The 24,557-nt window shown below is 37.5% G+C and overlaps 3 protein-coding genes and 1 non-coding gene across 9 annotated transcripts in view; 2 read left to right on the top strand and 2 right to left on the bottom strand.

Annotated features, from left to right (window-relative positions):
* Positions 1 to 6,298: 6,298 nt before the first annotated feature.
* TRNAH-GUG (transfer RNA histidin (anticodon GUG)) lies at positions 6,299 to 6,370 on the bottom strand. Its single transcript has one exon. It is a non-coding gene; the product is annotated as a tRNA-His (tRNA).
* A 1,176-nt stretch (positions 6,371 to 7,546) lies between these two features.
* On the top strand, positions 7,547 to 8,131 carry LOC127797660 (histone H4). Its single transcript, XM_052330750.1, has one exon. The coding sequence runs from the start codon at positions 7,639 to 7,641 to the stop codon at positions 7,948 to 7,950; it is 312 nt and encodes a 103-aa protein (XP_052186710.1). The 5' UTR covers positions 7,547 to 7,638; the 3' UTR covers positions 7,951 to 8,131.
* A 1,004-nt stretch (positions 8,132 to 9,135) lies between these two features.
* On the top strand, positions 9,136 to 20,643 carry LOC127797197 (uncharacterized). Of its 4 annotated transcripts, XR_008022150.1 has the most exons (12): positions 9,136 to 9,628; positions 9,762 to 9,846; positions 12,253 to 12,446; positions 13,351 to 13,433; positions 16,356 to 16,401; positions 16,506 to 16,562; positions 16,686 to 16,740; positions 16,843 to 16,940; positions 17,036 to 17,099; positions 17,218 to 17,351; positions 19,943 to 20,228; positions 20,382 to 20,643. XR_008022150.1 is itself a non-coding variant. In XM_052329833.1 (11 exons), exons 1-11 carry the CDS (start codon positions 9,551 to 9,553, stop codon positions 20,114 to 20,116), a joined length of 1,068 nt encoding a protein of 355 aa, XP_052185793.1. In that variant the 5' UTR covers positions 9,137 to 9,550; the 3' UTR covers positions 20,117 to 20,375. The 4 variants fall into 4 exon arrangements, 3 of the variants coding, with proteins under 3 accessions (XP_052185793.1, XP_052185795.1, XP_052185796.1); XM_052329833.1 differs by lacking the exon at positions 20,382 to 20,643 and having other exon boundaries at positions 9,137 to 9,628; positions 19,943 to 20,375; XM_052329835.1 differs by lacking the exons at positions 9,136 to 9,628; positions 20,382 to 20,643 and adding an exon at positions 12,602 to 12,714 and having other exon boundaries at positions 9,762 to 9,872; positions 19,943 to 20,375.
* Positions 20,644 to 20,970: 327 nt separating this feature from the next.
* The window catches only part of LOC127797198 (THO complex subunit 4A-like), a 4,598-nt gene continuing 1,011 nt past the window's right edge, over positions 20,971 to 24,557 (bottom strand). For 2 of the 3 annotated variants that reach the window (XM_052329838.1, XM_052329837.1), the window contains exons 3-5: positions 23,777 to 23,845; positions 23,509 to 23,690; positions 20,971 to 22,383 (exon numbers count right to left, since the gene is read on the bottom strand). In XM_052329838.1, the coding sequence (XP_052185798.1) occupies positions 22,212 to 22,383; positions 23,509 to 23,690; positions 23,777 to 23,845 (423 nt within the window). In that variant the 3' untranslated portion in view covers positions 20,971 to 22,211. The remainder of the gene's footprint in view (positions 22,384 to 23,508; positions 23,691 to 23,776; positions 23,846 to 24,557) is intronic. The other variant, XR_008022151.1, reaches the window with a different exon arrangement.

Genomic DNA, 24,557 nt, shown 5'->3' with positions numbered 1-24,557 from the left:
TGAACCTTCCTTAGTGAATGTCTATCGAATTTACCGAAGAAATAGTGAGACTAGCTCTTGAACTATCCTTTTGAAGGTAAATTGAGACAATAGACATCACACACAACATGTCTTAACCCACTGAGTTCTATACGATTGTGTCCATTTTGGTCCTGGACAGCATCCTGGATTTCATGAGAGCTCTAGAGAACCCAAGCCATTGAACAGTTCTCATAGAAGCGACCCCACTTCTACTCTCATGTAGGGAAGCATTGACTAAGAGTACCCTGTCACTACTCCTCTTATATCAAGATATCAACCTTCCCTTTAACATCGACAGGACACACTCTTCAATTTCTGAGACATGGGGAGAAACTAAAAGTTTCATAGTGTGTCAACTATGACTTATTCCAGCCAGTTGGCCAATTTAACCTAAATCTTGGGATCTCCAGTCAACTAGGTTTGGTTACCACCGGAAAAGTCATTTAAAAGGCTTTAACCCCATTCCCTTCGATGTAAATTTGACTTGCTCACGAGTCACTCCTTTCGTCAAAGGATCAGCTAGATTTTCTTTCGACTTCACATAGTCAATGGAGATTATTCTATTTGTGAGCAACTCTTTGACAGTGTTATACCTGCGCCTAATGTGTCTTGACTTTCCATTGTAGACACTGTTCTTAGCCCTCATTGAGGCAGCTAAGTTGTCACAATATATGCAAATGGCGTTAACAGACTTTGGCCATAATGGAACGTCTTCGAGGAAATGGCGAAGCCACTCAGCTTCTTCGCCTGCTTTGTCCAGAGCTATAAACTCTGACTCCATGGTTGACCGTGCTATACACATCTGCTTTGAAGACTTCCACGACACAGCAGCACCACCTAGGGTGAACACATACCCACTGGTTGATTTAGTCTCTAAGCTATCGGAGATCCAATTAGCATCACTAAATCCTTCCAGTACATGTGGATATTTTGTATATTGCAATCCATAGTCCAGGGTGTACTTCAAGTACCTAAGTACCCTGATCAATGCATCCCAATGGTCATGCCCAGGATTGCTCGTGTATCTCGCTAGTCTGCCTACGGAGTAGGCGATGTCAGGTCTAGTACAATTCGTGATGTACATCAGACTCCCAATAATTCTGGCATATTCCAGAGAAGATACACCTTCATCATGGTTTTTCTTCAACTTTGAATTTGGATCAAACGGAGTAACTGCTGGCTTACTCTCGAAGTGACCAAATCTTCTCAACACTTTCTCTATGTAATGCGACTGAGGAAGAGCATACCCTTCGGAATTCCTTATTATTCGAATTCCAAGAATAACATTAACAAGACCGAGGTCTTTCATGTCAAAGTGTGAGTTCAACATTTATTTTGTGGACTGTATGACACTTCGATTCGTGTCCATTATCAACATATCATCCACATACAGGCATACAATGACACATTCTTGGTTTATGTTTTTCACATAAACACATTTATCACACTCATTTATCTTAAATCCATTTAATAGCATTGTGTGATCAAACTTCTCATGCCATTGTTTAGGCGCTTGTTTCAACCCATAAAGAGACTTTACTAGTTTACAAACTTTCATTTCATGTCCCTTTACAACAAACCCTTCAGGTTGTTCCATGTAGACTTCTTCTTCTAAATCTCCATTCAGGAACGCTGTTTTTACATCCATTTGATGTATCTCCAAGTTGTGTAACGCTGCAATAGCAATCAGCATCCTGATAGACGTGATTCTCGTCACTGGAGAATACGTGTCAAAGAAGTCTTGTCCTTCTTTTTGACGATAGCCTTTAGCTACCAACCGACCTTTGTACTTATCAATAGTACCATCAGCTTTTAATTTTTTCCTGAAAATCCATCTACACCCAACTGGTTTACACCCAGGTGGCAAATTGACCAATACCCAAGTATTGTTTTGCAAGATGGAATCCATTTCACTATTAATAGCCTCTTTCCAATAAGGAGCATCAGGAAATGACATTACATTACCATATGTTTGCGGCTCATCTTCTAACACAAAGGTTAGGAAATCTGGGCCAAAGGAAGAGGCCTTCCTTGCCCTTTTGCTTCTTCGAGGCTCGATGTCAATTTTTTGCCCATCTTGGCCTTTTGAAGAACTTGCTTTATGAGTTCTCTTGGAACCACTTGCACATGGTTTATCTCCCTTAAAAAGGAAGATATTCTCAAAGAACTCCACTTCTATAGATTCTAGAACAGTATTAACATTAATGTCGGAATTTCTGACTTTGTTACCAGGAACCTATAGGCAGCACTATGCGAGGCATAGCCTATAAAGACACAATCAATAGTTTTTGGACCAAGTTTAGTTCTCTTAGGTAAAGGAACCTGCACCTTGGCTAAACACCCCCACACTTTCAGGATTTTGTAAGAGGGTTGTCTACTATTCCACACTTCATAAGGCGACTTGCCAGACTTCTTATGTGGAATTCTATTTAATATAAAGTTTGCAGTAAGCAACGCTTCCCCCCACAAATTATGAGGTAAACCCGAACTATTTAACATGCAATTTATCATGTCCTTCAGAGTTCGGTTCTTCCTTTCAGCTACATCATTTTGTTGTGGTGTATGAGGTGCTGTCGTCTGATGGATTATGCCATGAGATTCACAAAACTCAGATAGAGCCGACGATTTATACTCACCACCCCTATCTGATCTGAGCACCTTAATTTTTTTTCCCAGTTGATTTTCAACTTCTGCCTTAAATGTTTTAAAAATATCAAATGTCTCATCTTTACTGCGTAGTAAATATACATAGCAATATTTACTGCAGTCGTTAATAAATGTGACAAAATAATTCTTTCCACCTCTAGTGGGAGTACTTTTCATGTCACAAACGTCATTGTGAATTAGGTCGAGTAATTCACTATTCCTTTCCACATATGGAAACGACTTTCTTGTAAACTTTGATTCAACACAAACTTCACATTTGTGTCCCTTATCAATGTTAAAACTAGGTAATAACCCTAGATTAACCATTCTTTGGAGGGAACGATAATTGACATGTCCTAATCTTGAATGCCAAACATCACACGACTCAACAATATAAGTAGAAGAGTCATTCTTATTAATCTTCTTAGGCACTTGGGCCTGTACATTCAACTTGAACATGCCATCATCTAGATATCCTCGACCCACATACATTCCCCCCTTGGTAAGAGTAAATTTATCAGATTTAAAAACGAGTTTAAACCCATTTTTGTTCAATAGTGTTCCAGACACCAGATTCTTGCGAATCTCAGGCACATTCCATACATCTATGAGGGTTAGGATCTTCCCAGATGTCCACTTTAGCAGTACTTTGCCCTTGCCTTCCACAGTCGAGGCTGCGGCATTTCCCATGTACACATTTTCGGTGCCATCTATTTTCTCATAAGTTGAGAACAAAGATCTATCCTTGCAAAAGTGCCTTGAAGCACCTGTATCGATCCACCAGCCTTTGGCGTTATCAACCATGCAAACTTCAGTGATGACTGCAACGAGCTCATCATCTTCCACCATATTGGCATAAGAAGGCTTAGACTTGCGCTGGTTGCTACCAGAGCTTTGACCTTTCTTGTGTCTGCAATCCATAGCCCTATGGCCTGTCTTACCGCACACCCAACATGTGCCTTGAATGCGTTTATTGGTAGTAGACTTCTTCGGACCCAGCGATCCGCTTATTCTCTTGCCTTGCTGCTTCTTAGGCTGAGATTTGAGAGCCTCAGCTAAGTGAGCCTTAGCTTCAAATCTGTCTGAGACTTTATCTCCTTTGCGATTGTCTTCTTCAATACGAAGACGAAGAGCCAGATCTTCCATAGACAGCTCCTTGCGCTTGTGCTTGAGATAGTTTTTAAAATCCTTCCATGAAGGTGGCAGCTTCTCAATCACAGCAACAACTTGGAATGGCTCATTGATGACCAATCCCTCGCTATGCAAATCACTAATGATGATTTGCAGTTCCTCCATCTAGTTGACCACCAATTTGGTATCAACCATCTTGTAATCCAGGAACTTACCTACTAGAAATTTCTTGGTGCCAGTATCCTCAAGCTTATATTTCTTTTCCAAGACCTCCCACAATTGCTTGGAAGTAGCATATGCTGTGCAGTAAACATTATACAGCGGGTCGGCCAAGCCACTCAGAATATAATTTTTACAGAGAAAATCTGAGTGCATCCATGCCTCCTTCGCAGCCACAGTCTCTGTTGTCATATTCTCCTCCGAGACAACGGGGCAATCCTCTTTGAGGATGTGGGCTAGATTCAGTGTGGTCAGATAGAATAACATCTTCTGTTGCCACCTTTTAAAATCTTCACCATTAAATGGTGGTGGCTTTTCCACATGTGGGGTTGGCTTGGCCACGGCTGAACCGAGCCCTTGCATAGAAGCTGTTGCAGAAACAGCGGCAATGGGTGGGCGAAGACCCGAGGCAACAACAGGGGGCGGGTTTGAACCCGAGGCAACACCAGCAGCAGCAGCACCGGAACCATCAGCAGGAATATGGGCATCCATCTTTCCTAGACTCTCTTACTAACTGTCTTCAGATTGTTAGGGATACAGAGAGAATAGGTGTGATGTTATACAGAAATAACTTGCTTGATACAATAAAGTAGTTCTAGCCGGCTACGATACAAGAAACATATACTATATACTTGACCACTATTATAACAGTTGATATTTACGGTAACAAGAGCTTATAATTAAATGAACAACAACAGAGGTTACCAGACTAAAACAGCAAATCAGAGAAGATGGTTGAACAGCAACGCTTGCAACTGGAATGACAAGGAATCAAATACAAGCTTTTGGATCGTGGAAGAGGCAGGAACATAAGTAGGTCGAGTCGCGCTTTGCGCTGTCCTGAAGACAGTTAGCGCCCTGCACCGACGGCAAGCAGACTACGGCGACTGTCTCAGCAGGATGAAACGACCTCTCCGGTGAACAGCAGCCACGAACAATCGGAGCTAGCAAAACTCAAGACGGGCTTGCTCTCAGTGATGTAAAACTCGAGAAAACCAAACTCTTCCAAAGCTCAAGGAAAACAAGTCTTAAAACTCAAAGAAAATCAAGTCTCTTCAAACCTCTATCTAGCTTAGGGAGCTTAGGAAATATATATAGGCTTGATGAATTTGGGAACCAAGAAAAGCTTGAACTTGGAGACCAAGTAAGACTAGAACTTGGAGACCAAGCAAAGAAGAACTTGGTAGGAAAGTCACCAAGCTTCTAGGGGATGAAAAGCAAAACTTGGAAGGAAAGTCACCAAGCTTTTAAAAGAAGAAAAATAAAGCTCGGTAGAAAAGCCACACACACACTCACTCACTTCCAACAAATGAATGGCTACTCGGGACATATTTTTCAATCTGCTATGGTGGGCATTCTAATATTCTGGGTTCTGATAACTTTTGTTGCCAGAATTTATGATCCTGAATTCCGACCTACTTTACCATTCTGAGCCCGAGCTGAACCCACCGTTGAATTGCTCTATTCTGCTTGAGATAATAGCATTTCTGCATGTATATCGCGTGATTTTGCTTCTACTAGCACGTGTTCACCAATAATTATTAGTTGTATGCTTTCTCTGTCACCCACCCATAAGGTGTATCGTTCTTGTAGTTTCTATTCATTTGACTGGCCTTAGCTACGTAAATCAGAAGAATTCCTTTTAAATTTTTGGCTAGTTCAGATGAGAGTATTTTGTTATGGAAATTTTCATCTGGTTTGAGGAGGTTATCTTGCTGTCGCATGGAAACGTCATAAACAAATCTGGAAAATAAAAATAGTAAATTGCGGCAGGACATTCATTCGGAGAGGCGCAACTAGAGGTGTAAATTTTTTTGTGGAACATTTTTATATGAAAATTATTTTACATCAAATTATATGAAAATTATTTTTCATTCGCAATGGAGCGAATGCAAAATGTTTTTACTTTAAAAAAATAGTTTTTTTTTTTTTTTCTCTTTTCAAATGCAAGAAGACGATCTATCCAAAAAAAAAAAAAGAAACTTGAAAACAAAAAAGAAAAATAGTTATTATTGAAATGAAGTCTTAATACTGGTTATTATGTCCCAAGTATGTATACCCTGTCTTCTCTATCTTAAGATTTGGTAACTACTTGACATGTTTTTCTTTCGTTCTGTCTGGACGAAGAAGAACCCAATTGAGCTACAAAAAGCAAGGGAAGCAGATTCAGAAAACCATTTTATCTCATATCAGGATAAAACAATTTAGAAGCTTAAGAAAAATCAGTCCATGGTTGTCGCTCTCGTCTCGCAATCGAAAACGCAAAGTGCAAAAATTAAGGTGTGGCTGCTGGGATTCGAGCCCAGGTCTCCACGGCCACAACGTGGAATTCTTACCACTAAACTACAGCCACAGGATGATCATGTTGTGAATCTGAATTGTTCTAAACCTACTTTTGCGAAAAACGAAATCTTCGTAGATGACGACAAAATAAGGCTAAGTACACCTTTACCTCTTGTAACTTAGCCGAAGCAAGTAATCTACTTTGTGGTTTAAAATTTAACAAAATTGTTTTAATTTGAGTCGATCTACAAAATTATTGACAAAGAACAAATATGCCCCATCGCACAAAACTTTTTGATAAAATATTTTGAGTTTATATGGCGTATATTCTATAAGAGTAAAACATAACCATAGTTGTCCTTTCGCAAATGATTTTAACATGTTTCATTAATTCTAATATTCTTTAAATTATGTGAAGTTATGTATTTAACTTTACAGCATGTAAACTTCTTAAACTTTAGTTACTCAAAAAATGAGTACAGCAAAGTGAGAGGTTTAAGTGGAGGAAGACATGCAGATTATTATTATTATTAGATTGTTTTGAACTTGTGGTGAGAGTAAAAATGTGGGGTTCTTTTTTAATAAAAATGTTTGTGTGAGTTTTTTGTGAAAAATAATTAAAATAATATTAATTAGTATCTTTAAACGATAATAAATGTATCAATTTTTGAATCATCTAATCAGCTAATATGATTGCTTCAAAATTAAATATAAAATCTAATAATTATATCTTATATAAAAATAAGATTCAATTGTTAATACTTAATCATTATCTAAAATAATAATTAATATTACTTAATAAATATTATAAAAATATTTCCTAAAGTTTTGATAATTAGATAACATATATTATATTATTATAATATTATTGGCTATCATACCCACGTCACGTGAAGGGAAATGAGAACAATTTCACGGGTTGGGCCACTCATTCAGCCCAACCAAATGGAGTTTAATTAGTAATTACTAATTACCCGCCCCCAATGTTTCATTAAAATGATCTTAAAATTTCGCAAACAACTCCAGCCCAAAGCCCGCCAAAACTACCAAAAAAGCACAATCCGTTTTGTGATCCTTAAACTTCTTCTCACCGTCGATTCACTTCTAATCGACGACTCGTATCGCGGGCATGTACTTGACGCGGATCAAGTTTCCAAGCCGTGCGATTCCGTCCAAAACAACGGCCAAGATTAAACTCCATATAGATTCAACCCCAAATTCACATCCTTAAATACGCTCCCCTGGTGTTTCTTTTAACCAAAACTCGAACTGAGCGTCTCTGATCTCTCAGGTTTGATTCAAGAACCCTAGAATCGTCTTTTTCGAAGTTGTTTCAGAATGTCTGGTCGCGGCAAGGGTGGCAAAGGATTGGGAAAGGGAGGAGCGAAGAGGCACAGGAAGGTTCTGAGGGACAACATCCAGGGCATAACGAAGCCTGCGATTCGAAGGCTTGCGAGGAGAGGCGGGGTGAAGAGAATTTCCGGTCTGATCTATGAAGAGACACGCGGTGTTCTGAAGATTTTCCTGGAGAATGTGATTCGTGACGCTGTGACCTACACGGAGCACGCTAGGAGGAAGACGGTGACCGCCATGGACGTCGTCTATGCGCTCAAGAGGCAGGGAAGGACTTTGTACGGTTTTGGTGGTTAGAGATTGTTTGTTAGTAAGCGTAGATTAGATGTTTTCTCTTTTGTATTCCTTCCTGTCAATCTATCGTTAGTGTTGATTTGCTCGTATCCTCAAGGACTTCTTGTAATTCTCAATTACATGTGAAGTAGCGGAGTTCATATATTGCTGCAAAGTAATGGATTTTGTTTTCCTTGTTTTTTTAGTAGTTTTCGGTATTCTTGTTTTCTGCTTCTTTTGAAATGGGTCTTGCTTTGTTGTTGGAAGTTGTGTTTGATTTTCACATATCAAAGTTTCTCTCATCCGATTAGATGAATGAAACTTGCCAACAATGGCGGCATGGAATATTCATTGCGGGCTAGAAAGCCAGATTAGTTTTTCATTAATTGTAGATGGCGGGGTCGTCTTGTTCTGCATCAGGTCTTTGCTCTTAATTAGTAGGGAAGATGAGACGGGTGAACTTTTGCTTCGCGTTAATCACGTTTTAGCTGTGGATGATGGATACCTCTTCTCTCTCTCTCTCTCTCTCTTGTTGCTTGAGAAACTCGAAAATCAATTTAATTATCTCAACATAATCTTTTAGCAAAGGTATTTTTAGAGCTTGTTTACAGGACAACCATTAAAGAACTACATATTCATCATGCATAATCAGGGCAGGATAAAAGAGAGAAGCAAAAATTAGACCCACCACGAGCCATTGACAATCATGACTCAATTACAAAGTATAAAGGGTTATTCTGTTATTGGCTTAACTATTTTCAGTTTGTATTGTATTTTTTTTTTTAATTTAAAGAATTTTAAATTTTTAAATAATGTTATTTAATTTATATTATATAATATTAATATAACAATTCAAATGTAGTAATGTTGATATCATTTTATCAAATTAAAACTCATATATAATGAAATATTTTAAATATTTATAATAGTTCTTTGTCTTTATATATTTTACTTAAAAAAATTTAAAATATTAATTTCTATTAAAAACAAATAGAGTAATTTTATTTTTTTTTATCATTCGTGTTTTAAATAATCTATCTCCATTGCGGGGGCTGAGGAATTTGATGGCCCCCGCGACTCGCACATTCCACAATTGAAAAAAAAAAAAGGGGGTTGGGGGGGGGGGGGGGGGGCTAAAGAAAATAGAACCTTGAAAATGCCATTTCGAGCACTGCCCGTCACCGACGGATCCATCCACCCAACGGGGTGACCCATTCATCTGCCTTGGCATGTCAACTTAACACCGCTCCTTTCGCATTTTATCCAATCTCAATCCGCAGGCAGGCTGTCCCATTCCCATACACGTGTATATAGTAGCGCCCAGCCCAGCAGAGCACCATGGACCTCGACATTGCTTCTCTGCCACGCACGCTTCTCCCTCTGGAGGCCCCCTTCGATTCATTGAAAGCAACAATAATAAAGTAACCAACAGGTTGTCGGAAAACGCTCGAGCCATCTCTCCCTCCCTCCAATCTTCACTTGGATTTGAGAGTAATTTCCAGCGATCTTCTCCAGAACGAAGCGTTTCTAGCGCCTAACTCTCCTCTGGTTATGAATTAGGGCTAGGGTTTTTGTTGATCAAGTTCTGTAATGCTCTTCTCTGTAACCGGAGGTTTCCATCAAAATGCTTCCGCCCACGTCCCTGCGAACCTCCGCTTATCTCTCCGCCCTGACTCAGGAAATAGAAAAGAAGCTCCAACGAGTCCGTCTTCTTCGTCTCTCCTCTTCGTTCTATGTTATCTTGAATTCTCGGTTTGATTATGTTCAACTGTATCAAATTGTTGTAACTGGTGGTGGATTGAGCTTAGTTTTGGGATTTTGTGTACTTGTTGCAGGCGATTGCGTCGCCGTCGCAGAGACGCGATTTGTTGCAAGAGCTGTTCGCGGACATAGCTCTGGAGGTTGATGATCGGGCTAGAGGTGATCACTTGGTCGTTCACTTACTTGTATGTGTTTATCAATGCTGTTAATTGTACATCGCACAGCATCACGGATTCTCTCCTTTTTTTCCGTGTTTGTCAATGTCATTGACTGCATGTGTTTTTTCTCTCGTGAAGGCCGAGTGGCTTAAGTCTGAGGTACTGTTAAAGTAGAAGCAATGGCATCAATAGTGGTATTTTGCTAAAATTATCTGCAGATATTGGCACCATTGTTTGCCGGGTACATGGTAGGATTTGCAATATAGAAGGGAACCTTTTAGAGGAATTATTTATGATTTCATTTTGTGATGGTTGCAATAAATACTGTGCTGAATTTTTGGCAGTTGTGGACCCAAAAAAGCATATTGCTTGAACTTATATATAAAAAAGGCAAGCTGTAATATATCTAATCTATGCTTGTCTTTACAAAAAATAAAATGGCAAGCGGCAATAAATCTATTCTATACTTTTGTCCTTTTGGTCATTCTTTTCTTTTTATTTAGAGCTTGTAATACCTTTTTTTGGTCTTTTTTCCCTTCAAGTATTATGGATATTAGCTCAGTTTCATGTTGAAGTTTATAAAGTATGAATTCAGAGCATCCAATTTCCTCGATCGCCCCCTCATTTACGAGCACCTTTTGATTAAATGAAATGAAAGGAGTATTTCTCAAAGTTATCTAATAAAGATTAAGGAACAAGTATTATGTTGGGGCATTTGGTATTGCCAAAGAAGATAGGAATTATATAGTCTATATTTGTATGTCTAAATGAAATAAAATAAGCTGTGGAAATGATGACGAATAGTAAAACAGTTGGACCAATTCATATCCCAATAGAAACATAGAAATGTTTTGGAGAAGAAGGCATTTTTTGGTGAACAAAATTATTTGATGTAATCCTTTAATCAAAATGGATGTGGGATGAGTGGAGAAAGAATACTTTAATGAATTATCTATCCAGCCACACTGAAGCTTTTTGAGAGGGTAATTGAGCAAAAGTTAAGGAGAGGAACTAAGGTCTTTGATAACCAATTTGATTTTTCTTCTTGGTAGGTCAATAACAAAGTTGTCTACTTATCAAGACATCTAATAGAAAAGCTTATAGATAGACAAACAAAAGGATCTGCATGATTTTTATGAATTTGAAAAAGTTCATGACAGTGTCCCTAGAGAAGTCTTGTGGAAGGTGTTAAAGAAGGAAAGATTGCTTGTATATAGTTATTCTACAACTTATGCATTGAACATTTAGTTGGCGTTCTATAGTTATAGGCTTTACGAAATTCTTATTTTATTCATAGAAACTAGTGTAAGGAGCCTACCAAAGCCAATCTTTGAATGAATCCAATTCAACGTCACCAGAACTTTCTTTCTCTTATATTTTTTGAATGTCCATGTTTTGGTCAAAAAACTAGCTATGGAGTCCCAAATTTGTTTCTAATCTTATTAATTATTATTGAAGAATCCTATGTGAACTAAGTCAGGTCTGAATATAATTCAAATTGTGATGGAATATACAAGAAAGTGAGGCAGCCAAGCTTTATTTTCTCTAATTTTCTTTGAAATTTATTTTAACTTTAAGTTTCTTCCTAGTTTTAAATTGTTTAACTGAGCATCTACATGGCTTGGAATCCCGATTCTTAGGGATCTGGATTGCATTTCTTGCCATCTAGGGTTGCAAGACAACTATAGTCTGAAACTTGTTGTTCCAAGGGGCAGGAGTGAACCTAGTAACTATGAGAGGGAAGCCAAAGAAAGCCCTTACACATGACATGAAATATAATGTTTTTACAAAAGATATAACCATGGAAAGAGATTAATAGAGGTCTAAAATTATAGTTGACTCCACCTATGGGATTAAGACAAATGATGGTTGTTTTTTTTAGCCGTCTATATAACAATGCTTGTTAATGTTGTTGTCTCTTTAACCATGCACTTTTTCCCCCCTACTTTCTCTCTCAATGTTTTGGCAGTGTTGTTTGCCTAGCAGCTCATATTCTAGTCCAATGCATTCTCTGCTCACTCAAAATAAGAATTGATGTGGCATAGTTTCCTTGCTAGTGACTTCCTAAAACCTGAAATATAGTTGTGACCCCAGGACCACTGCTAGTCATTCGGATAAATATTTCAAACTACCTGTCCTTTTGCCAAAATGAACAGTTAGATAAATCTGAAACACATTATTGATTCAAAGGGAAGTGTGTAATATGTCAAACTTAGTTTTGTGCAGTTGGATGGTATCTGTATTTGTTCCGGCTCCATTGTGTTAATTATTTTTTAGTTGTTCATTAGCAATTTGATCAATTGTAGTCTATAGGTATAGTTTCTGACTTGATTGCTAATTTGTAGTTTATGGATGTAGTGCAATTTCTAATTCTGTGTTCTCATTTGTTGCACTGTAATTGGAGCAGATATAATACTAAGCAGAGAAGATCAAATTTCCCCCTCTGAGGATGGAATTGAGGGTTCGCTTTGCTTTTATGATGTTCTTGCTGATTATTTTGTATGGAAGCCTGAGGATGGAAATCCAATTCTTGATTTGATAGTCCAATTATGGAGCCAATCATTTGCATCTCATATTTTCTCCCTTCTGTTCCACAAATGGGTATGCACCCACTTTACTGCATTAACTCTGTCATATAAGTTCTCCTTCCACAGGTGTGATGTTGAATACATTGGTGGAACTTTTGTTTAATAATGGTAACCAAGTTCCTATTTTTCTCATGTTCTCATTTTCATCATTTGATGAGGAGTAAACAGCAAAATTCATACGTCTGATAAGGCAGACAAAGGAAAAGATGGGGGCGGGGGAAGGAGGAATAGAATGCCCTCAGTTTACTAGAACAGAAGGTGGAATGAAAGGAACGAGAGAAGTAAGTTGCTTCTGAGGATGCATAAATAACTTTCTGCCCAGTTCCCCCAGATTACTTTACATTCTTTATCAAATTTTGCCCTTCAAAAGGCACTCTTTATCTTTAGGGTTAGATAGTCTGATGTAGTATCTTTCTATACTTGTTCTGTTCAACCAAGTAGATGGGAGGTAAGGAGGTTTATTCCCTTGAGAGTAATGCTTTTTCACCTCTTATTGCCTCAATGGAGCTTTTGGAAGTTAAATTTCTGTAGTTTCCTCAACTGTCTTAGATTATATCGCAGCAGTGTCCAGTCAACTAGTTACCCAAGTACTTAGCTTGTGTGAAGGTTCTCGTCTAGGAGTGTTTGTTCCTGTAGACATCTGTTATTAAAAGCTATATCTGGAGCTACAACTAAAATTTAAGGTCCTACGAGTAATAGATCAAAGCAGCATTGGCAGGGAATTGAGCAAGCCTGAGGTGTGTATAGCCCAGAGGGAGCTTGCTGGGAGGTTCAGCATGCATCGCATTGGATGGTGCTTACTAGATGTATTTCTAAACTAGAGAAAAAAAATATATATTTTCCTCTCAATATAGTTTTACAAAGGATGAATATTTTTATTTTGTTTGATCTTAATATACTTGCTATCCTTTTTGCAGTTGTTTGAAGTTCAACTTGATAATTCTGAAGTCCTCCTGCGTTACTCATCGGCTCTTGTTCAAGGTGCTACAAATGTCTTCTGGTATGGATGTTTGCTATTGCATGTTGATAATTTTCATCCTTATTAAATATTTTTTGCTTTAACAGTTTGGAATAGAATATTACTGCAAATCCATGACTTCCATTTTTAGCTGCATGTTGTACTTCTATGGCTATTTTCCTGTGCTCTTGGTTGACCAACACAGTAATGGATGGAAGAACAGAAATTCCATGGCATCAATTTTGAGTCTGATAGTCAGAGGATTCCTAATCGCAGTGTTTGTTTTTCTGCATTTTCTTTATTTCCCTGGGAAAATGGAGCATTCAGCATTCCACCTATTTCTGAAGAAATTAATTTTATTCTGGATAATTTTGTACCTTAAATGTCTTGATGCATGCTAAAAACTATTCTAGGTAATCTCCCCAGACAAGGTAATGTTTCCCACTGGTTTCATAAAAAAATTGTTGTTGTAAAGACTAATTAATTTTATTCTGTATTTTGTACCTTGAGTCTCTTGCCTAATGATAAAAATTATTATGTTATTTTCCCCAAACAAGGAAATGTTTCCCTCTGGTTCCATAAAATTTTTGTGAGGAAAATGGCCGGTTGTTGCCTCTTAGTTTATGATTTTCCTCTACATGCTTATTGGAATTCCTATTAGTTGGCTTTTACAATATTGGTCACGTACAGTTTTCTCCCGTACAGTTTTCTCCTGAAATGATTTTGTGCAGTGGTTTTCTTTTTCCTTTTTGGCTTCCTGCTTCCAGCATGAAACCAGAGCCAAATGGCTTTCCCATTGTATTTTATCTGAGTTTCTGGTGATTCAAACAAATGGTTGATGGGATATGTTAGATCTGATATATTTTATGGCACCTCACACCCAAAAGGTGGGGTGAATTGGGTGTTTCAAAGTTCTTGTGTTTTGTGAAATTTTTTTAATATGATTTATTAAATAGTGATTCTTTGAGTGTAAAGTTGTAATATAAAGTTAAGAGGAAAAGAAAAATATGCAAGAGACAAAAGATTTAGAGTGGTTCTGTTCTTCCCAGCCTATGTCCACTATTCTAGTGCCCAACTAGAGATTTTCAAATCCACTAAGACAAACTTGGGTTACAACCCCAATCCAATACACCAACTAGCAACCTAGGTAGCTCTTCTAGCACCAACACTAGGAAAATCAAAATACAAAGTAAGAATGAGAGAAACAACTCTCAAAAGAAATACACTCTTTATGAAATCAGACTAGAGCAAGGCTAAAATATGATTTACAATGGAAACAAGAAGACTTGACAGAAAGGAAGATGAAAACAGTGAAGATCAAGAACAATGAAGAATTTGAAATCTGATTTTCAAAATATGTAAGCCTAATCATCTCTCTTGACCATTTATAGAGATTGACACCCCTTCAAAGACTTCTAATTGTAGGAGACAAGATCTGGAAGAAGATAATCCCTTTCAGTTGCTACTACAATGAATAGTCATCTTCAACCACATGCCCTGCTGAAAACTTCTCATGTTGTATATGCAGAGATTAGTTGTATTTTTTGTTTTTTATCAAAAGATGGTCTGCAGAGATCAGAGAGAGGTTAGATGAACATTAGGTAAGTTATCAGAGCGAAATGATGGCATTTGAACAACTCGAAATCCAAATTTCCGAATGGATGGGTTACGATACTCAAGTAATGTCATAATGTTAGTCAAGCAACAATCTGTGCATTTTTTAGATTTAAAAATTCATGCCTGCCTTACTTGAGTAATACATTATGTTACTCGAGTAAGATTTTGAAGGTCTTTGTTTCTTTGTATATTAATCGAGTAATACTAAACTTTACTTGAGTAAGATTTAGAGATTCTCTGTTTCTTTGTTTATTACTCGAGTAAGGCTTTCTTCATCACTCGAGTAATTCAAACTGTCTCAGAAATGGTTCTCACTTTCATAGCTAATTAGTCAAGTAACATCATGTGTTACTCGAGTAAGACTTTTAGACCCTCTGTGCTACACTGTAATATTTGGGTAGCATTTTCCAATACTCGAGTAATGTTGACCACACCCTCTGCTACAGTGTAATACTCGAGTAATGTTGACTGCACTCTCTGTGCTACGGTGTAATACTTGAGTATTATTTTCTAAAACTCGAGTAATGTTGACTGCAAGTCTAAAACTCGATTATAAAGCTCAAATACTGTATTACTTTTTCATCTCAACCTTAAGTACTAAATCATTTGTCTTCTAAACATCAAGAATTCGATTGCATCTATTTAAACATCAAGCACTCGAGTATTACTTATATTTCCATGATTTGTTTCAATAAGTATCATCAGTTTTCAATCATTACACTTTGACATACTACTTTTAAAATCATTCATTCATTCATTATCAAAATAGTTTTAAGTTCACTTATTAAAGTTTTGTATGAAAACCTTCATCATCAAAACATCATCAAAATGAAACCAACCGGATACTGCTTGGCTAGAAAGGGAAAGGGAATGGTGAGGTAGCCAAACTCCTATAATAGGAAGGCAGTATTGGCTAGGACTGAGAACACCAAGTAAATTTTGATTCGTGTTCTGCTGATTCCTTCAGCTCTGCTCTTCTGAGAAAGGAGTAGCATTACCATCATTTAACAAAAGGGTTAAATGGACTTGCTGCTCTACTTTCAAGAGAGCAGTAATATCTGTTGTTTGATCCGAGAATCCAGATTTTCAGAGATTAGGGGTACCGTAGGTAATGAAGAGATGGTCACATTAACTGGATTATTCTTTCCAACTTCAAAGTTAACATGTGTTCAATTCTCTATGTGCCACCCAGAGGGAGATCAACAGAGTGGTCAGATTGGGTTTAATAATGCCTTATTTCTTTGGCACCTTGCCATCATTTGTTGCAGCATCTTTATAAGGTGCTTTTTGCGAAGAGGTAGATAATAAAGGAGAAGGAAGATAACATAAAATACATTTTTCATGCAGGATTGACATCCAAACGAACGCAAGACGTTTTCAATCTCTCTTCAGGGTACGATTCTTCTCTTATGCAAAATGTTCTCTCACTATTTTATAATGTTTGAAAGATGTGAGGGGAGATACTTTTCCCTACTTATTTGATTCCTTTTGGTTTAGTATCTTCTGGAGGAGGTTGCATTGGTGCCTGAGAGATTAAAGAAAATTCCCTTGCAGGTGAGGCATTGATCCAACCCATATATTTTTCGCATGTTATTTTGAGCAGTGTGAATCATTAATAAGTGTGGTCCTATTCCTCATGAGGCAGAGAATTAACCTGCAAATCCTTGATTATTTCAGGCCCAACAAGATCTATTTCTTCTCCTGTCAAGGTTCATATTTTTTTACAACTTAGGTAACACTTAAGTTTCTGCTGAAGTCAAGACAGATCATCCAACATTTGACCTTATTCATTTCTCTATTCTATATTGACTTGAAATTTTATATCTTATTACAGCTGACAAGCTTGGAAGCTTCTTCAAACAATTTCCAGAATTTCCAACTCTTTTTATTGGTGGTCCAACGGATGTTTTTGTTATTGAGCTTGCTGATCAGGTAAGAGTTGAAATGGCATGCTTGCATCATTTGATCAGTTCAGGTTTATTCTGCTTGGACCTTTTAATATCGTTCGTACTTTCCTACTTCGACAGCTGCAGAAATTGAAGGTGGAGCCAGTACTGTTGCATTACCTTTCTCAGATTAAAGCTCTCCAAGGTATAGTTTTTCAAGACACCATGGATATGATGAGATTTCAAGTTTTTTGAGTTGCTTGTAACAAATATGATCTAGACTAGATTTTCTGGTCAATGCAGCATGACTTATTTTGCTGCAGGGATGGAGCTGAGAATGACAACTAGTACAAGACTGAAAGCATGCTTGTATAGCTTCACTTCTCCTGGTGGTCCAATGTATCCAACAAGAGCTGTTCGTCATGCAGCCTGGGATGCTTTAGATTTCCTTTTCCCGGTAAGTAGGCACGATCACTTTTAGCTCAACCAGAGAGAAATATTAATAGTTCAGATGAATACATGATTGTGCTTTGTTGGTATTAAGGTCACGGAATATCTTGTATTACTTAGATGTGAACATCAATTCATTCCAAATCTTCTACTGGTATGCTATGGTTACATCAACTGATGGCTTTTAAGCTGAAATCCACACTTTCTGCTGGATCTTGCTCATCTTCTTTTCAATTGAGGTTTATAAGAAAGAATCAAGAGCCTGTGGGCAGCACTGAACTAAAGCATGTGACTGAAGCACTCATGTTAATTAGGCAGTTCTACCAAATTGCTTGCCAACTCACTTTGGTGAGAGACATTTTTATACATGCACAGATGCTCGTGTGTGTTCATAATGTGCTTGATATAAAGAACTCCTCTTAAAGGATCCATAAACTCTAGCATACAAAATAATATGTTTTGAGTTACCTTTCCTTGCCCTCAAACACAAGATGGAGATATTCTGAATAATATGTAGTATATATGAAAGGCTATTGTAACTCGCTTACTTTTTATCATCAGAGCAAGTTTGTAGTATATGTGACCAATGACTCAGAACCAGTAGTGAACATACAATTGACTCATTTTTAGCAGACAAGTACTTCATTGACTATAAAAGGGACAGGGATTATATTGTTACAGGTGGGCACATGCTGTACTCATCCATGGGATATGTATACAGATTATCCTACAATAATGTAGGTTTGGACAGAGGTTCTCCGAGCAGGGCCTGGAGGATGCTTGTAACTAACATTTGGGTATGTTAGTTAGCCAGACCATTTGACTGGGACATATCCATAATGGATAAACCCAACCCTTATATGCAAGCCAGTGTTGATACCATACGGAAATTAGGAACTTTGGGGTCATTTTGTGTAGTTGCTTGACAAAGAGAGTTGCTTTGAAATGTCCATGAATGAGAATTTAGGTGCCAGCGTACTTGATTTAGAGAGTAATTTTTTGTTTCAATCCTGTTAGGAATGTATAGCAAGGATGGAGGCTATTTTTAAGTAGTTCAAACCCATTTAGATCAAGTTTATCTTTATGTTTGGGTGAAACAAAATCTTAGAAAGGATGTAGTAGTTTCCCCTCTAGATTGGAAGAGAGGTGTGAACGATAATCTGCTATCCATAGCAATAGAGCATCCATTCTTTGGCCTTTTCCCTTTATTGTCTTGTTGGTGAGTGTTTTTCACATGCATATGATTCTTACTAATGACTTCAATTGCCCACTGAATATAGAACGGGAGACCCAGAATTAATAAGTATGCCTTCTTCCATAAAGCATTGATATGGAAGATTTGGCAAGAGACAACCCTCCTATTGAATTTTTAATAGATCCAAAGCTTTGTTTGAACAAAATTGAGGAGCAAAAGGGAACAAGAAACCACTGCCGAATCAGATAGTGAATGAATTATTAACCAGTATAAGAGTAGACAGTTGGGAGTTCAAATAAAAAAATACATGGATATAAAAGCTGGCTATGCCTTGTGTTTCAAAATGTTACCAGATGGTCTTTTGGATGGAAGTAAGCTTATAAGAAGGGAATATGTAAATGTTTCGACCTATAAGGTATTGATAAAGATTTTTGATGACCAAGTTAAAATTTGTCAAATAATGAAACTTGATTTCAGTCTGATAATTTTAATTTTGCTAGGGCAGCCGAGCTTGTGATGAAAGCTCAAGCTTATCAACTGATATTTGAAGATAACTCAATCCAGTGCTCTGGAATAAATGATAAAAATTGTGACACATGTTTGGACGAATATAGTAACTATAACTTCATACAATTGTCAAGCAAAAGTTGTGTATGCAGTTACCAATTTGTTATCATCTAAAACTCCATACCATTGTCAACGAAAGTTGTATTTCCAGATACCACAATTTGTGTTACCAATTTGTTATCATCTGAGACTTCATACAGTTTTGAGGAGAAGTTGTTTATTGAGATACCATAATGTGTGTTATCAATTTGTTATCATCTTGACTTTTGGTTAGGAACTGGGTGTTTGTGTTCTCTGGGCAAACTACATTGCAGCAGTAATGCAGTTTTCAAAACAATCACAAGCCTTAATTCCACTAGATGGAGTCAGTTAGCTGAAGCAGCTTTTCCTTAATGCTGGAATGCATATGGATTGAACCAAATGGGTGGCTACCGAAATTAGTTATGCTTACTTGTCCTGCGGATGATCTAAATGTGGATGTTGGGCTATAGAAGAAAAACTGCCGGTACCAAGTAAAAGGACAAAATATGCTTGACCTACAACTTTTTACCTTTTTTTAATTTATAACTTAGGGGAGCTTGTTTCTAACTGATTGACTAGATGACCTCCGCTGATGGTCTTTTCAACCTTGGCCTGGGCGGGCGGCCGTGTAGTAGATGAGGCAGTAATACTTTAGTTGTTTTTTACTTGCTGCTGTTGTGTACTGCATGGACATGAATTTGAATTTCAGGCATCAGTATGACGTCAATTGTTGGAAAGTGTTTTGTTCGCAACATTTGCCGTACACTAATGTCTACAGCAACTTATGTAGCAGTAAATTTTTTGCTTTATTTCAGGTAGGGCAATACCCTCGGCATCTTATAAGCTTGTTTTTCCGGTTGCTATACCCGTGGTATTGGCCATCCTCTTGTTGGAACTTCATAATGTCGTGCGTAAAGGCGATACTGTACTATATTTTCAGTTTGATATGTTCTGCTTGGGAAAAGTTGGTAAAGGCGAAGAAGTCCTGATTGTGCATTCAAGAATTTGGCAGTGCTCCTAATGTAAATTTTGAACTGAATATAACTGGACCTTTGGTGGATTCTAGGCAAGGCTTTCTTACTGTTGTAATACACATGAGAGGTATGTTTTACCTCATCATCAGGTGCTGTAATCTTTTTTTTTTTTTTTTTGGGTTCACCTGGTTGTTGTCTCGTTCTTGTTCACATTTCTCATATTTTAATTTTGAATTTTGAATACAAAAGGGGAATTAACAAGTTCTGTCGTTTACCGCAGGCATGGTAATCGATTTTGTCTACACCGCTCTTTCTACTTTCATTTTTGTTGGGATATCCTTGGTTGGGGTCTTCCTAGGAAATGACGAAGGGGAAGCCGTGTTTGATCAATATATGTACAACTGGACATATGGGGGATGAAAAGTTGAAAAAATATAATACTATATTTCTTTTTCTTTTCTTTTTTTTTTTTGTTTGGGAGAATAATTATGAAAATAGATAAAATAAAAAATATTAAATAACAAAAGACGGTTCATAATAGATATGCAAATCAATAATATTTGAGTTCTTTTTACAATTGTTGGGGTTAATTATGTTCATGTATAATGCCTCGGTCTATTTTCCAGTTTGAGAGGAAAAAATGCTAATTTAAGTGGAAATGAATGAGAACACTTCCATTACGTTCCGTTTGATATTGTCTTCGAGACAATATAACCTCTTTCAATCCACTCCCGCTACATCCCTCTCCCAAACACTGTTAACAAAGGCAGAACAAAAGAACAAGTATGTTTTAGGCGCTTGCATCTTTTCATGAAATTTCACTTCTCATTCTTTTCTGTATCTTTCAGTACGTGCCATTAGATTCCTACTTGAGTTCAAATGGACGGTATGCATTGTCCGCAGTTCTTAAATAATTACAGTGTTTAAGATATCCAACATATAAGAACATCTCAGAACTACTTTGGAAGAAGGAAGAGGGATCATCCTAATTAGATTGCCCTTTCCTGCTGATTCCAAACTGAGCTTGCATGGCGAAGTGCTTCTCTAAAACCAGTCCCAAGCTTGTTTGTGAACCAGGCAGAACATGGCATCTTAAACATTCATCATCTCCAGGATCCATGCACTCGGAGCAAAGCACAAGTCAAACCATAACACTCACTTCACCTAAACCTTCTTTTTCCCCAACTGGTGATTATTTCAACGCCAGGCTTAACAGTTAACACTGCCAAACAAGTGATAACAAAGGTCGCCACCTTTGAAGTTTGGACCAAATGTACTACTCATTGAACTAGAATGCCTGCAACCAAAAATAGCTCTACTCCTGCTGAAACTGCAGGGATGTAAGAATACATTAGTACAGCAAAGGAAATTAATTCAGATATCACATAGCCACATCCACACATCAATATCAGAACGAATACGCCCCAGATTATCCATCACACGAATTTCTAGAACCGCGTAACCCAATATCATGTGAACTGATCATCATACCAGGCTACCAGATTCCAGCATGTTACGTGCACCGCCATTTCCACAGTAAATATGAGGACGAAAAACAAAACAGAAAAAGAACATCTAGATGCAACATAAAAAGAAAATGGGCAGAACATCAACAGCAAAATTAGCCCATAGGAGAAGGACAAAGGGCATTAAAAGGAAATTACCTCAAAGCGGATGCTCCCGGCAGTTCGGTGATACAAGAAGTAATCTGCATCACTTCAAAGTAGTGGGCATCGTAATCTCCTTTGTTTCAAATCCATCACCTCGTAGGCAAAACTTTTGACGCATCTAGATGAAGTGAGGAATTGTAGCCCCCACTATATAAGTACATGAGCCAGATTGAAAAAAGGCAGGAGCTCGGATGCAGAACGCCAAAAACAGCATAGTGATGGGACTAAATACATACCCAGATCAATGGAACAATAGAAAGTAAAACCCTAAGGTCCATTGCCATGGATCCAACAGTCATCTGTACTAGTATTGCTTCTTTGTTAGTTGTTACGCTAAAAAGACAATGATTCAAATACAAAAACTAATTTGGTTTCTGCATGTTCAAGCACACAAAGACTGTAGGAAATGTGCAAGCAAAGGTGAAACTTGAGCGATTCATTCAATTATCCGTCTGCATTGCCTCTGAGTGATACTTTTCCAAATCTGAATCAAGATCTTCAGCAGATATCTTCTCACCACGGCCTCTTCCTCTTCCGCGCCCCCGTCCAAATCCACGGCCCCCACTCCTGCCACCACGACCCCTTCCTGATGCACCACCCCTTCCTTGCGCACTGCTCAAATAATATATGAAAAATGTAGTAACCGGAAGCAGCTTTACTTTGTCGCTGTAGCATAAATTATTATCTAATGCAATGCAGGTAAACTTGCATAAAAAGAAAAATAATTAAATTAAAAAGAAGGGCCAACAGCATGCACCAGAAGACAAGATTTTAGGAATAGTACGGATATAAAAATTCTGAAAATGGAAAGAACCTTGCAAAGCGCAATATAAGCACACACAAAGAGGATTTTAAAAATGGGATCAAATAACAAGCGGGCCTCACAGTCTAAAAATTTAAAAAGCTGGAAGGAGGATAGGCCGGGTGTTTTTAATAAAATATGTTAAGACCTTGCAGAACATTGTAAAGGAGGCAAGTGAAGGACCAAGGGGATCACGGAATATTGTAGCTTATCCTTATCTTTCAAGATTGGTCTTCTTGTGGAGTTTCATTGGTCCTTATCACCATATTCTTTAAACAGAGCATCTCTAAGTTCAAAAACTTGTGTTTCTTTTTATTTCTTTTATCTTTGGCAATTCCGTCATTATTTCGACCTTTGGTTTTTGATAAGTAATAAACTATATACTATATAGAGGAAATTGCCAAAAGGGATCAAACCCTAAGACCAACAAAATCTAGTATTGGAAGAATCCGTATATCTAAACATATTTGAAAGAAATTTGGTGAATCCTAAGACCAACAAAATCTAGTATTAAAAGAATCTATATATATGACACATTCAAAAGAAATTTGGTGAACCCCAAGACCAACAAAATCTAGTATTGAAAGAAACTGTATATATTAACACATTAAAATAAAAAGACCACACCATCCTCGGTGCTTTCAGCAATTAAAAGAATGAGTGGGATGTTAGTTGGCCTGTAGTGAATTCAAATTATTTAGGGAATGTTCAACGGATTTTTCAGCTGCCCACAAATATCAATACTTGGCTACTTTTTTAATTTACACAGAATGAACTAGTATCAGAAGTAATACCGAAATACCATTCAGTCTAACCAAACACAAGGCGGAATCATGCAAATAAAATACCGTCTCAGAAATAACCCAAGCTGCTAAAAATGCAAATATGAAACCCAGGAAAAGAAGCATATTTAGACATTACAATAACCAACATACCTTCTTGGAAACCCATTTACATTTCCAAAAGAATCATTTGCAGATGGAGGCAAGCGAGGGATTGCAATATGTGTCCCCACAATCTCAATTTTCATTGGCTTCCCATCAAGCTGCACATTATTGTACCTCTTGACAGCTGATAGAGCATCTTGACGCCGTGAGAAGACAACTTCTGCTGTTCCCTAAAGAAAAAAACGTCCTCTCTAAACCATGGTTGGACAAAAGAATCATTCAGAGACCAGATCACCCCAAATTTGGTAAGGTTTACCTTTGATCTCCCGCTTCGATCATAATGTATTGAATATCTTTTCAGGTCACCAACCTCTGAAAAGAGCTCCTGCGCACATTTAATTCATATTAGTCAAGTTGAGGAACCAAAATCACAGCAGATAAACACGTTGCAACATTCACAATGCAAAGCAATTTCATAATGAAGTAAGCATAAATAATTATACTAGCAGAAAAGAAGAATAAAGAGGAAGTTTAGAACTAGGATTTTTTTTTTTTTTTTTTTTTTTTTTTGGGGGGGGGGGGGGGGGGGAATAAGCAAGTATATCATAAAAGCGTGAGCCTTGTTAGCATCGGTAAGGTTGCTCCTTCATGATTGGAAGGTCACAAATTCAAATTGCAGAAACATCTTTGCAAAGCAAGGATAAAACTATGCACAAAAACAACCCTCGTAAAACAAGTAGCCCCGTGCACTGGAAACACCCTTAAACAAGTATATCATAAAAACAAATAAATCAATAAGGAGGAAAACCCTACACAAAGGACCAGAAGAAAACCTAAGATGCTACCTATGTACCATACCAAAGTCATCGAAGAATAAGGTAAAAGAGGACAGTAGCCCAAAAATGACTATCTTCTTAACTTTGTGGCTATGAGAATAACTTCCCATGATTGAGACTCAATAGACTAACATTCTCCATATTTGTTATTTCTACTTTGGCATAGATTTCACATGTGAATTACAGAGCCAGGAATCAAAAGGGAGATATGATAAACCAACCACCTGGGCAAATTATGACACTTTCAATTGTCTGGCAAAA

The sequence above is a fragment of the Diospyros lotus genome, chromosome 3 (assembly GCF_014633365.1).
Source record: "Diospyros lotus cultivar Yz01 chromosome 3, ASM1463336v1, whole genome shotgun sequence".
In the NCBI taxonomy this organism is placed as follows: Eukaryota; Viridiplantae; Streptophyta; class Magnoliopsida; order Ericales; family Ebenaceae; genus Diospyros; species Diospyros lotus.
This window is presented reverse-complemented; position numbering and strand designations above follow the sequence as displayed.